The 12550-nt window shown below is 55.3% G+C and overlaps 2 protein-coding genes across 3 annotated transcripts; one reads left to right on the top strand and one right to left on the bottom strand.

Moving 5' to 3' along the window:
• The first annotated feature begins 291 nt into the window (after nt 1-291).
• Nucleotides 292-5448, top strand: FBXW9 (F-box and WD repeat domain containing 9). The gene is made up of 10 exons (XM_036422886.2): nt 292-849; nt 2003-2142; nt 2221-2346; nt 3196-3308; nt 3410-3501; nt 4313-4461; nt 4542-4655; nt 4807-4896; nt 4983-5048; nt 5131-5448. Exons 1-10 carry the CDS (start codon nt 441-443, stop codon nt 5203-5205), a joined length of 1374 nt encoding a protein of 457 aa, XP_036278779.1. The 5' UTR covers nt 292-440; the 3' UTR covers nt 5206-5448.
• An 802-nt stretch (nt 5449-6250) lies between these two features.
• On the bottom strand, nt 6251-7678 carry GNG14 (G protein subunit gamma 14). 2 transcript variants are annotated; one of them, XM_036422896.1, is made up of 3 exons: nt 7634-7678; nt 6498-6590; nt 6251-6416 (listed from the first exon to the last, which is right to left on the bottom strand). In XM_036422896.1, the coding sequence occupies exons 1-3, from the start codon at nt 7664-7666 to the stop codon at nt 6291-6293; spliced, it is 252 nt and encodes an 83-aa protein (XP_036278789.1). In that variant the 5' UTR covers nt 7667-7678; the 3' UTR covers nt 6251-6290. The 2 variants fall into 2 exon arrangements, with proteins under 2 accessions (XP_036278789.1, XP_045432029.1); XM_045576073.1 differs by lacking the exon at nt 7634-7678 and adding an exon at nt 6735-7614.
• Nucleotides 7679-12550: the final 4872 nt, after the last annotated feature.

A 12550-nucleotide genomic window follows, 5' to 3' on the forward strand; every position in this document is an offset into this window, starting at 1 on the left:
TCAGTGGATAGAGCGTCGGCCTGCGGACTGAAAGGTCCCAGGTTCGATTCCAGTCAAGGGCATGTACCTTGGTTGCGGGCACATCCCCAGTAGTGGGTGTGCAAGAGGCAGCTGATCGATGATTCTCATCGATGTTTCTAAGTCTCCCTCTCTCCGTCTCTGTAAAAAATCAATAAAATATATTAAATAAAAAATGAAGAGGGGGGAGGAAAAAACCCTGCAGGAACCAGAAATCTGCGTTCCCCAGTCCGGTGCAGCTCCAGAACGAGAACCCGGGAGCGAGGAGGTTGACGGTGTCCCGTCAGTTTCACGTGAACCGCTCACTTCCGGTCGGCGCCTTGACGTCATCGGGCGGGGCCGAAAGTGCCCTCGCGCTGCCTAGGAGACAGGACGCGGGGGGCCTGCGGCTGACAGGGCACCGGCCGCGCCCACTCGTCGCCATGGAGCTGCCCCCGGGGCCGCGCGACGATCCCAACGCCTGGGACGATGACTCGGACCCGGAGCCGGAGCCTGACCCAGACGCGCAGGCCGAGGCTTATGTGGCGCGTGTGCTCAGCCCACCGAATCTAGGACTGGCGCCCCTGCGCGACCCTCCGCCGTCCGCGTCCGCCCGCTCCCCCGGCGCCCCGGGGCCGCGGGCCGCGCCCAAGGGCCGCGCCGTGGGGGTGCCGGGCCTGCTGAGCCTCCCCCCGGAGCTGCTGCTCGAGATTTGCGCCTACCTGGACGCGCGCCTCGTGCTCCACGTCCTGCCGCGCGTGTGCCACGCGCTGCGCGACCTTGTGCGTGACCATGTCACCTGGAGGCTCCGCGCGCAGCGCCGCGTACGCGCACCCTATCCAGTGGTGGAAGGTGCGCACGCGGGGGGCCAGGGACGCCGGCCCAGGGAGGGTGTGTCTGGGATGCCGTGAGTACGGCCCCTACGGCAGACTTCCTGGCTGTCCTAGCTGAGGTAGTTACTGGTGGTGCCAAGGTCCCTGGATCCTGAGTGGACCGTGAGGCAGACATTTGGGGTCCTGAAGCTGTAGAAACCTGTCTGGGGGTGCGGGTCCTGTGAACTCAGGATCCAGTGATCATCAGGCTTGAGTTCTGGTGGTGGTACAAAGGCCCTGATTCCTGGCTGGGGGTTGACATGGGGACTTGAAAGGCTCAGATTGTAGGAATCTGCTTGGGGTTCAGGGTAAACCCAAGAATTTTCAGGTTCTGGGTCAAGATGCTTAGGCAGCAACTACGGATCCCTTAGCCCTGGCCTAGAGGCAGGGACTCTTTAACCTGCAACTCTTGAGCCTAAGGTAGGGTTTGGGGGGTTAGGAATCTCTGATGCCAAGATCACAGATCCTCAGGCCCAGGGCCTAGCCTGGGATCTTAAGTAGGGGCTGGTGGTCATCACCCCCGCCCTGAGGTCATCGGTCCCTCGGGGATAAGACAGCTTGGTGGCCTTGAAGTGATGGGATGCTCCCGAGTAGCTTGATAAACAGAGATGCCTGGGCTCCATCCATGTCACTGAATCTCTGCACCCAGGGCGTGGGTTCTGCATCTTGACAACTCTCCCAGGTTTGTAGTTTGGGAAGAAACACTCTCCTGGGTCTGGTTTGGATGGCTGAGGCAGAAAGTCCTGACTCCTGTGCCCAGGCCGAAGGATTGGGGTCAGACCTCAGTCCAGGGTGAGGAAGGACCTTCATGTCCTGAGGCTGCTCTCTCCCAGACATGGGTTGGGGGACTGAGGCCCGAGAAGGTGGTCTTGAGACTCCACTCCCCCCGTTTCTGGAAACAGAGGTGACCTGCGGGAGGGGAGAGAACAGTGGGCACCTGCTTCGAAGGTGGGTGAGGCAGTGGTTCCAAAGCTAGAGCCTGGGCCTCCTTGGAGTGGGGGAGGGAACCCAGATGGAGGGTTTCTCCCAGTCTGGTGCTGGCTGGCTCCCTGGGAACCAGGGGGAGGCTTGGATAACCGGCGTGGGTAGCAGAGTCCCTGCCCACCAGAGACGCCCCTTATGGTGCCCCACAGAGGAGGACTTTGACTGGCCGGCGGCCTGCATTGAGCTGGAGCAGCACCTGTCCCGCTGGGCGGAGGACGGGCGCTGGGCCGAGTACTTCTGCCTGGCTGACGGGCACTTTGCTTCCATTGACTCGGTGCTGCTGTTCCAGGTGAGATGGGGTTCGGCGAGAGGCCAGGCCGGGGTGGGCCAGGGTGACCCCAACAGTACCACCTCACTCCCCTCCCAGGGCGGGGCCTTCTGTCTGTCGGGCTCCCGGGATCGCAATGTCAACCTGTGGGACCTGCGGCAGCTTGGGGTGGAGCCCAGCCGGGTTCTGGTCAAGGCCCTCGGCACCCAGAACAGCACCCACAAGGTAAGGAAGGCTCCAGGCAGCATGAGGCCTAGGTAGGGTGGGGTGACCAAGTGGTTTTAGCACCAGACCTGACAGATGACAGTCTTACTCTGCTACTGTTAGTGTGATTTTGGGTGTGATGTATGACTTCTCGGGGCCTCGGTTTCTACTTCTGTCCCGGGTCCGTGAGGATGAGTGAAATGAACAGCCATTAAGAGCTTCACTCAGACTCGCATACACAGTAGGTACTCACTAGATGTCAGCTATGCCTTGAGAGGCCCAGGGGAGGCTGTTAGGAGGCTGTCCTTGGGGATCTGATAGATCTAGGCTGGTGGCCAGGAGCTTGGTCTCCGAGCCGGGCTGCTGGGTTCCATTCCTCATTCTGCTATTTCCTGGCGGTGTGACCTTGGGCGAGGAACTCAACCTGTCTGTGCCCTCAGTTTTCTCATTTGTAGAATGGGAGACCTGACAATATTCTCAGAGGGTCTGGTGAGGAATAAATCAGCCATCAGCCAGCACTCTGTGGATTATCCCCTGGGACGGGGACTGTTTTTATGCCCATTTTCCCAACGAGGGAACTGACGGAGCAGACGTAATTTACCCAAGCCATGGAATGGAGAGGCCCTGTATTTAATCTCATTGTCATGTGGCCTCAAACCATCGCAGGTTCCGAGTCTCCGCAGAACTTGGTTTGGGACTATTGTTGGGTGAGGGGGTATGCGTACCCTGAGCTCTGCAAGGGGTCAGACCTGCAGACCTCAGCTCCGACCTCTGCTATTGCTCTGGGTTCTTGGGTTGGTTGTCTTCCTCCTCTGGCCTTCCACCTGATTTATCTGAAATGAGGACTGTCGTTTGGATCTGGTCCTGCAGGGTTGGGTGTGGTCGCTGGCAGCGCTGGATCACCGAGTGTGCTCCGGTTCCTGGGACAGCACGGTGAAGCTCTGGGACATGGCAGCTGACGGGCAGCAGTTTGGTGAGATAAAGTATGAGGGGTGTTGAGGAGGGGCCGGGGCGGGGGGTGGAGGGGCGCGCGGGGCAGGGCCCTGCCTGGCCGCAGCCCAGCCTCGTGCTCTGTTTGTCCCAGGGGCAAGGCAGCTGTGCTGTGCCTTTCCTACCAGCCTGACATCCTGGTGACTGGCACCTATGACAAGAAGGTGACCGTCTACGACCCCAGAGGTGGGCCAGGGGCCTGGACTGGGGAGAACAGGGCTGCCTGGGGGTCCCAGGGTCACGCTGGGGACGGAGGGAGGCACTGGGGCTTCACAGCCTGGCTGGGTGACAGTCCCCTAGGCCGCTGTTAACCGCCCAGAATGGCCCGGCGTGGAGTAAAGGACATGGAGGGTACCCAGCGGAGGGCCTCTGAGCCGGAATCCCGTGGAGGGGGGGGGGCAGGCGGCCCCCGAGAATCCTGGCTCTCCCACTCCCTGGCTGTACGACCCCAGTCAAGCTTGAACTTCAGTTTTCTTACCTGTAAAATCAGATAACAACTCGAGCCCTTTAGGGTTAATGGGAGGAGATGATAATAAGAACACTGATGGATTGTTTGTTTCATAAAACCCCTAGAACAAACCTTGCCTGGCACATAAGCCTTTTCGGTCATTTTGTTATTCTTACGTTGTTGAATTAAAGGGCCGGCGCACCTCATCCAGGCAGAGCTGAGCGGGGGTAGGGGTGGTGGGTACTCTGCTGGCATTAGTTGGCATTTTATGCTGGGACTTGCCCGTCTGCTCTGTCCTGGGAGCAGATGGGACAGGAGGAGAGATGCAGGACAGGAGATGGGGGTGGCACAGGCCTGGGGGTCTGGGAGGCCTGGATTCCACTGGAGCTGGAGAGGAAAGACAGGTGATTTGTAGGATAGGGCGTGGGGGCTGGAAGCTGACGGAGGGTTTCACCATAGACCACAGAGGCCCTGCATCCTGGGGTTGGCTTGGGGGTGCCTCTGAGGGGCGCTGATGTCGCCTTCCTCCTCGGCCCATCACCCACACAGTGGGCCCAGTGCTGCTGAAGAGCCGGCGGCTGCACTCGAGCGCGGTGCTGGCGCTGCTGGCGGACGACCGGCACATCATCTCGGGCAGCGAGGACCACACGCTCGTGGTGTTCGACCGCCGCGCCAACAGCGTCCTGCAGCGGCTCCAGGTGAGCCCTCCCCGGCGCCCCCCGGGAGCCGGGCCGCGGCACGGCCCGCCTGAGCTGCTCCGTCCCCTGTCCCCCCGCAGCTGGACTCCTACCTGCTCTGCATGTCCTACCAAGAGCCCCAGCTCTGGGCCGGCGACAACCACGGTCTGCTGCACGTCTTCGCCAACCGGGACGGCTGCTTCCAACTCGTCCGGGTCTGCCAGGGCCTTTGCCCCTGTTCCCCCTTCTCCTTCCCGAGCCTCCGCTTCCCCCTACACCCCCCCCACACCCCCCGCCGTGGCGACGGCAGCTAGCCTAGCCTGCGGAGAGCCTTGCCTGAGCGTCCCCTGTCCCTCCTCCCTGCAGTCCTTCGACGTGGGCCACAGGTCTCAGATCACGGGGATCAAACACTCGCTGGGGGCCTTGTACACCACGTCCACGGATAAGACCATCCGGGTGAGGCCCCAGGACAAGCTCCCTCCCACTCCGCCCCCGCCGCTGGGGGGCGCCCCTCCTGACTTTTGTCTGTTGCCCGTCACCAGGTACACGTGCCCACAGACCCGCCAAGGACCATCTGCACCCGCAGCCACGACAACGTGCTGAATGGGGTAAGGCCCTGTGCCACGTGCCCTGCCCCCCACGCCCTGCCGGCTGCCCGGAGCGCCCCTGAGTCTTCGTGTCCCTGACCAGATCTGTGCTGAGGGCAACCTGGTGGTGGCCGCCTCCGGGGGCCTGTCGCTGGAAGTCTGGAGGCTCCAGGCCTGAGCAGGCAGACGTGGATGTGGATGTGAAATCGACTGGCTGGCGGGCCGGTTCAAGGCCTCTGTTCTCGGTTGCGGGGGGGCCCTCCCCTTTTCTGGTGCTGCCCTGGGGCACAAGGACTCCAGGCCACTGTTGGACAGCGTCCCTGGTCTGTGCTCCACGTTCCCGCCCACCCTCGGGGCCTGTTTACAATTGGACGCCTGCCTTCCCTCAGGAGCGAAGGGGAAATAAACCTCATGTACTGGTGCCGTGGCCTGGAGTGGTGCCTGCGTGGGGCTAGGGTGCTGGGAGGCCCCCAAACTCAATCACCATCCACCCAGCCACCCTGGCCTCTGCTGCGTATATGTGGGTGCGCCTGTGTCCACCCAAGTGCATTCCTGGGACCATGTGTGTCTGTGCATCCCCACGGAGCGAGTTAGCTGGCTGTGTGTGATGTCTCTGTGACCGCATCTGTGGCTGTCCGCATGGCCATGAGGGTGCACGTGCGAGAGGAAGAGAGAGATTCTGGAGGACGTGGGCACCTGTCTGTATGATGACAGCTCTGTGTGTGTGTGTGTGTGTGTGTGTATTATGTGTATGTATCAGTGTGCAGTGGCATGTAGACAGGAACTGCCCCCGGATGTGTTTGTGCAGAGGGAGAGGGGACCTGCTAAGGCTAGCCCAGTGGTTGGCAAACTCATTAGTCAACAGAGCCAAATATCAACAGTACAACGACTGAAATTTCTTTTGATCCAAAATTTTTAAACTTAAACTATATAGGTAGGTACATTGTTATTAACGTAATTAGGGTCCTCCTAAGCCGGCCTTTGCTAAAAACTCAAGGGGCCAAAGAGCCGCATGTGGCTCGCGAGCCACAGTTTGCCGACCACCGGGTTAGCCCATAGGTGCGGGCAGGAAATGGTGAGAACAGAGTGTGCTCTTCCGTCCGGAGGCCAGGGGGTGTGCCCCTGTGGCAGTGATCCCGGAGAGGGCCGGGCGGGGGCTGGGCCAGTGCCCCTGTAATCCCGCAGCTCCCACTGCCCCCCCCTGCAGCTCACCGAGCCCCGAGGAGCATCACTTCAGGTTTATTGAGGCCCTCGGGGCCGGTGTCATAGGATGGCGCAGGGCTTCTTCTCCTTGAAGGGGTTGGTGGCCGCCGGGATGCCCACCAGGAACGGGTCGCTCTTGGCCTGCTCCGTGCAGAACTGCAGCAGGTCCGTGGCTGCCTTGGACACCTGCAGGCCAGCCCAGTCAGCCAGACCGTGGCCGTCCCTCCGTCCCCTCGCCCAGACCTGCCCGCCTGGCCTCGGCCTCACCTTGATGCGATCGAGGCCAGCCTCCATCCTCAGCTGCTCCACGGCCCGGCGGGCCTGCCCGATGTCGCAGCCGAAGGCCTCCCTGCTGGACATCTGGGGGAGGGGGAGAAGGGCCATAGGCAGCAGGCTGAACCCCAGACCTGGAGTCCTAGGGCCACCGAGAGTCCCCGCACCCCTTCTGGCCTCCCCTGAGAACTGGGGTGGGGTGGACGCTCCCCACCCATCAGAACCACTTACCTCAGCTGAGGACTCTGGCCGACTCCTGGCTGCTCAGGTCTCCTGTGGCCCTGCTCTGCCTCTCTCCCGCCTCCCTGCTCCCCACTTGGCCGCTCCAGTCCCCTCCTCTCTGACCCCCGCAGAGACTTTGAAGCCAGGACACCCACGGAGTGAAATGTCACTAGTGACAGCAGCAGCAGCTGCCTCAGCCAGGGGACTCCTTGCCCCAGGAGGCCTGGTGGGCACCCTGTGGTCATGCATTACCTCGGTAGAGGGAGTGTGTGGCCCTGGTCTCTCACTGACTGCTTAATTCCTGCTAACTGGCCCCAGCACCCCTCTTTGCAGCCTCTGTACCCCAATGTGCAGTGTCCCCAGGCGCGGGTGCATCCCTGCCTCTCCTCTCCATCTGCACTCACTGCCCCGGGATCCACCACATGGATGGCTCAGCCCACTGGCTTATGCTGATGGCTTCCTGTGCCCCAACCCAGCCCTTCCCTGACCTCGGTCCACCTGGGGACCCTCCAGCCTCCTTGGTCCCTCCCCCCATCTCTCTGGTGTCTCTCACTACCTAGGCCAGTGCTGGGTTCTGGATTGCCTTCTCCCCAGATTACCTTCTGCTCCCAGATTCACCACCATCCACCACACTGCCGTGGCCCAATCTCCAACTCCTTTATTCCTCTCTTTCCAGTACCCCCACTTCTAATCCTTTCTCAAGTGCCAGCCAGTGAACCTTCCAATTAGGTCCTGAATCCGGTCACTTCTCTCCACTGCCATGGGTCCCATCTCCATCCTTGCTCACTTGGACCAGTGCATCCTGGTCCACCCCCACCCCCACCCTCACCCCTACCCCCACCACTGTTCTCAAGGCAGCCAGTGGGAAATGTTAAAAAAATAAATCAGAGTAACATGGATGAACCAACCTTGAGGGCATTATGCTGAGTGAAACCAGCCATTCACAATCGGACACATGATTCCATTCATATGAAGTCCCTAGACCTGTGGTTGGCAAACTGCAGCTCAAGAGCCATATGCGGCTCTTTGGCCCCTTGAGTGCGGCTCTTCCACAAAATGCCAATGCCTGGTATTTTGAAGAAGTGGCATTAGAAGTTTAAAAAATGTGGCTCTAAAAAGGAATTTCAATTGTATTGTTGATATTTGGATCTGTTGACTAATGAGTTTGCCAACCACTGCCCTAGAGAAATCAAATTTATAGAGACAGAACATAAAATGGTAGGTACTAGGGGCTAGGGTAAGGGAATGGTGTTTTATTTGGACAGAGTTTGGGAAGATAAAGAAGTTCTGAAGATGGATAGTGCTTGCAATTGTTTGCATAACCATGTGATGTGCTTAATGCTGCTGACCTATACACTAAAAATGGTTAAGATGGTGAATCTTATTTTTAGTCTCTCACTTCCTTTTTAAAAAAAAGATTTTAAATTGATTTGGGGAGAGAGAGGAAAGGAGAGGGAGAGGGAAACACTGATTTAAGAGTGAAATATCAGTTGGCTGCCTCCTGCCTGCCCCCTACTGGGGATAGAGCCTGGAAACCTGGGCGTGTGCTTTGACCAGGAATTGAACCGGCAACCTTGTGGTGAATGGGATGACACGCAACCAACTGCCACAATGGCCAGGGCGCTCACTTCCTTTTTAAAACTCTCCAGTGGTTTCTCAGCCTCTCAGAATAAAACCCACCCTTCTTACTACAGCCCATAGTGTCCTGCCTGGTCTGGCACCTCCTGCCCACTCTGAATCCATTTATCAACTTCTTCCTCCTTCATCCTTCATGGACCACACTGATGCCCTTGTATCCATTCATTCATTCATTCATTCACTATCTTTGCTGAGATCCCAATGTGTCCAGCACTGCTTAGGGTAAGGGGATCAGCAGTGGAACCAGACAAAATGCTGCGTTCATGGAGCTGTCGTTCTGGTCAGAGACAGGCAACACCAAACACAATATGTTTGTGTGCTCTGAAAGACAACACAAGTAAGGTAGGGGCAAGACTGGGTACTTGGGGCAGGCCTCCTGGAGGAAGTACTTATTTTTAAATATTTTTTTTTATTGATTGATTGCTTTTAGAGAGAGAGAGGGAGGGAGGGAGAAACATTGATTTTTTTTGATCCACTAATTGATGCATTCGATTCTCATATGTGCTCTGACTGGGGATCAAACCCACAACCGTGGCTCATAGGGACAACCCTCTAACCTAACCACCTGAGCTACCCAGCTAGGGCTGGAAGTGACATTTTCTTTTCTTTTCTTTCCCTCCTTCCTTTCTTTCTTCCTTCCTTTCTTTCTTTCTTTCTTTCTTTCTTTTTTTGAGTAACAAGAATGTTTATTAACGGGGGTGGGGTGGGGAGTGAGGGTAAATGAAGGCATATGTGGGGGTTGGGGGGCAGGGGAGGCTAGGGGGAGGTCAAGGGGGAATAATGAGACATATATACTACTATTTGTAATGCTTCAAACAATTAAAAAAACAAACAGCCGAAACTGGTTTGGCTCAGTGGATAGAGCGTCGGCCTGCAGACTGAAAGGTCCCAGGTTTGATTCCGGTCAAGGGCATGTACCTTGGTTGTGGGCACATCCCCGGTAGGGGGTGTACAAGAGGCAGCTGATTGATGAATCTCTCATATCGATGTTTCTAAATCTCTATCCCTCTCTTCCTCTCTGTAAAAAATCAATAAAATATATTAAAAAATAAGAAATAAATTTAAAAAAACCAAATAAAAAGAAAGTTTATTAACTGGCTCCTACATAAAGTCCCAGTCCTGGAAGCCGTCAACAGACTCCATGGCCTCCATTAACCTTAAGGTCACTGACCCTTTTTCTTCTGTCAGAATCATTGATTTCACAGGGTGAGGTATGTCTGGCCCTGCCAAGGCATTAGGGGTGAGTTAATTAAATGTTTGATTAAATATGGCAGCTAATTTTTAAATTGATAGCATTGTATGGCCCACGAATGATGTTCTAAATATACAAATGGCCTTTGGCATAAAAAGGTTCCCCACCCCTGGTTTAAGGAACCAGATCCAAGCAGAGGAGTGATGGCAGAAGGCTGAGCTGTTCTCTATCCCTGGGGCTGCCCCAAACCCTCTCTAGTCATCGCTGAGCCAATCTAGTTCAAGGGCAGCTGTGATCCTTGTCCTTGAACGGGAAAGACCCAGAACAGACCAAGCCCGAGTCTGACCCACAGATCCATTTCTCACTGGGGCAGTGGCAGAGCTGAGGTCAGTTCCTTATAGTCCTCATTCAAAGGGAGATGTCGCCTGTCTTTGCCTGCGTTTTGGCGCCTTTTCTACTCAAGAAGCTGTCTAGCTTCTTGCTGAGTTTCAGCTCCTTGAACTTCTCAGCTAGGACCCACTGCAGTGTTCAGATTCCTTCAGGAAGTATGGACGACGCCCTGCTGGGCCTGAGCCTGACGCTCCTGCGTCGGAGCCAGGCGCGGCCCTGCTGCCGCTTGCGTTCCTGCTGGGCCATCTCTTGCTGCTCCATTCATTGAAGCAGTCATGCTTCTCCCCTGAACAGCGCTTCTTCAACTGCCTTTTCACAAGCTCCACGGTGGGAAATGGCTGTGGCGGTTAGCATGCTGTAAACGTCAGCTGAAATTCTGTGCCAGGCATTACTCTAAGGAGGTTCGCATACGTTAACTCAGTAACACGGTGAGATAGGAGTTATTATTTCATTTTATGATTAGAAAACTGAAGCAAAGTCAAGTTGAGTAGCTTGCCAATGGTAAGCTACCGTGTTTCCCCGAAAATAAGACATCCTCCGAAAATACGACCTAGCGTATGGAAAGATAAGACATCCCCTGAAAATTAGACCTAGCGCAACTTTGGGAGAAAAATTAATATAAGACACTGTCTTATTTTCGGGGAAACAGGGTAGTTTACTACTGATGAGCCAGGATTTGAATATAAGCACCACATTAGGGAGAATTAACTCTGTCCACCACTACGAACCCAGTTCCCTCTAACCTGTGCCCTAGTTTCCCAACCCCAGAAACCGGTGCCCCAGCCTCATGCGGCACACCTCTTTCTCTCTGGCTCGGATGCCATTCAGGAATTGATAAATTTTGTCAAACTCTTCAGGATTATATTCCCTGACAAATCATCAAAGCGGGGGGCCCGGGCTACCTTCTGACTGATGGGGACAATGTGACCCAAAAATGGCACCCGGACCTTGGCTGGCATTCCCAGAGGCCTGTGCCTCTCTGCAGCACGTGCGTTTGGGACAGGAGGTCTGGAGCCTGGCTTCTTAGTGCTGCTTCCAGCCACCAATTGTTTGTATGTCTTAGTCCCACTTGGCTCTGCAAATGACACGTTAGATGTGCTCTTCCACAGGCCCCCGCCTTCATCTCCGCTATTCCTGACCTCTTGGGGAGAGCTTGCGGCCGGCCCGGTGTGGAACCTTGCTCTCGGCCTGGAAGTGACATTTTCAAAAACATTTTATTTATTTTTTATAAAGGGAGGGGAGCACAGAGAGAGAGAGAGACTTGTTGTTCTACTTATTATTTTTTAAAAATATATTTTACTGATTTTTTCAGAGAGGGAGAGGGATAGAGAGCCAGAATCATCGATGAGAGAGAAACATCGACCAGCTGCCTCCTGCACACCCCCTTACCGGGGATGTGCCCGCAACCAATGTACAATACATGCCCTTGCCCGGAATCGAACTCTGGACCTTTCAGTCCACAGTCCAATGCTCTATCCACTGAGCCAAACCGGTTTCGGCTATTTATGCATTTATTGATTGATTCTTCTATGTGCCCTGACTTGGGATCAAACCCGCAACCTTGTGTATTGGAAATATGTTCTAATCAACAGCCACCTGGCTAGGGTGGAAGCGACATATAAAAAAATATATTTTATTGATTTTTTTTTTACAGAGTGGAAGGGAGAGGGAAAGAGAGATACCAACATTGATGAGCTGAAACCGGTTTGGCTCAGTGGATAGAGCGTCGGCCTCCAGACTGAAGGGTCCCGGGTTCGATTCCCGTCAAGGGCATGTGCCTTCGTTGCGGGCACGTCCCTTGTAGGGGGTGTGCGGGGGGAGCCTGGTCGATGTTTCTCCTCCATTGATGTTTCTGGCTCTCTATCTCTCTCCCTTCCTCTCTGTAAAAAAATCAATAAAATATTATATATGAAAAAAAAAAACATTGATGAGAGAGAGGGAAAGATGGATCAGCTGCCTCCTGCAACACCTCTTACTGGGGATGTGCCCGCAACCAAGGTACATGCCCTTGACCAGAATCGAACCTGGGATCCTTCAGTCTGCAGACCAATGCTCTATCCACTGAGCCAAACCGGTCTCAGCTCACTACTGACTTTTAAAATATATATATTTTATTGATTTCTTACAGAGAGGAAGGGAGGGATAGAGTTAGAAACATCGATGACAGAGAAATATCGATCAGCTGCCTCCTGCATACCCCCCTGCTGGGGATGTGCCTGCAACCAAGATACATGCTCCTTTGACTAAAATCAAACCTGAGACCCTTCAGTCTGCTGGCCAACACTCTATTCACTGAGCCAAACCGGTTAGGGCTCTCATCATTGGTATTTCTCTCACTCTCTCTCTCTCCCTTCCTCTCTGAAATCAATTTTTTAAAAAAGTGACCTCCTTGGTGTCCTTCCTCAACCACCTGCCCCTCCAAGGCCACCAGACCCTTCATCCACCCCCATGCAAAGGCTCCTGCATCATCCAGTTGAAATCCTGAATAGCACTTAGCACTATTGTTAACTTTCTATCTCACCACACAAACTGCGGGCCCTAGAAGGGCAGGGTCTGCACCATATTCACTGCTTAATCTGACCCAGCACAGACGCCATAAATGTAG

This window comes from Pipistrellus kuhlii, unplaced genomic scaffold (genome assembly GCF_014108245.1).
Source record: "Pipistrellus kuhlii isolate mPipKuh1 unplaced genomic scaffold, mPipKuh1.p scaffold_m20_p_73, whole genome shotgun sequence".
In the NCBI taxonomy this organism is placed as follows: Eukaryota; Metazoa; Chordata; class Mammalia; order Chiroptera; family Vespertilionidae; genus Pipistrellus; species Pipistrellus kuhlii.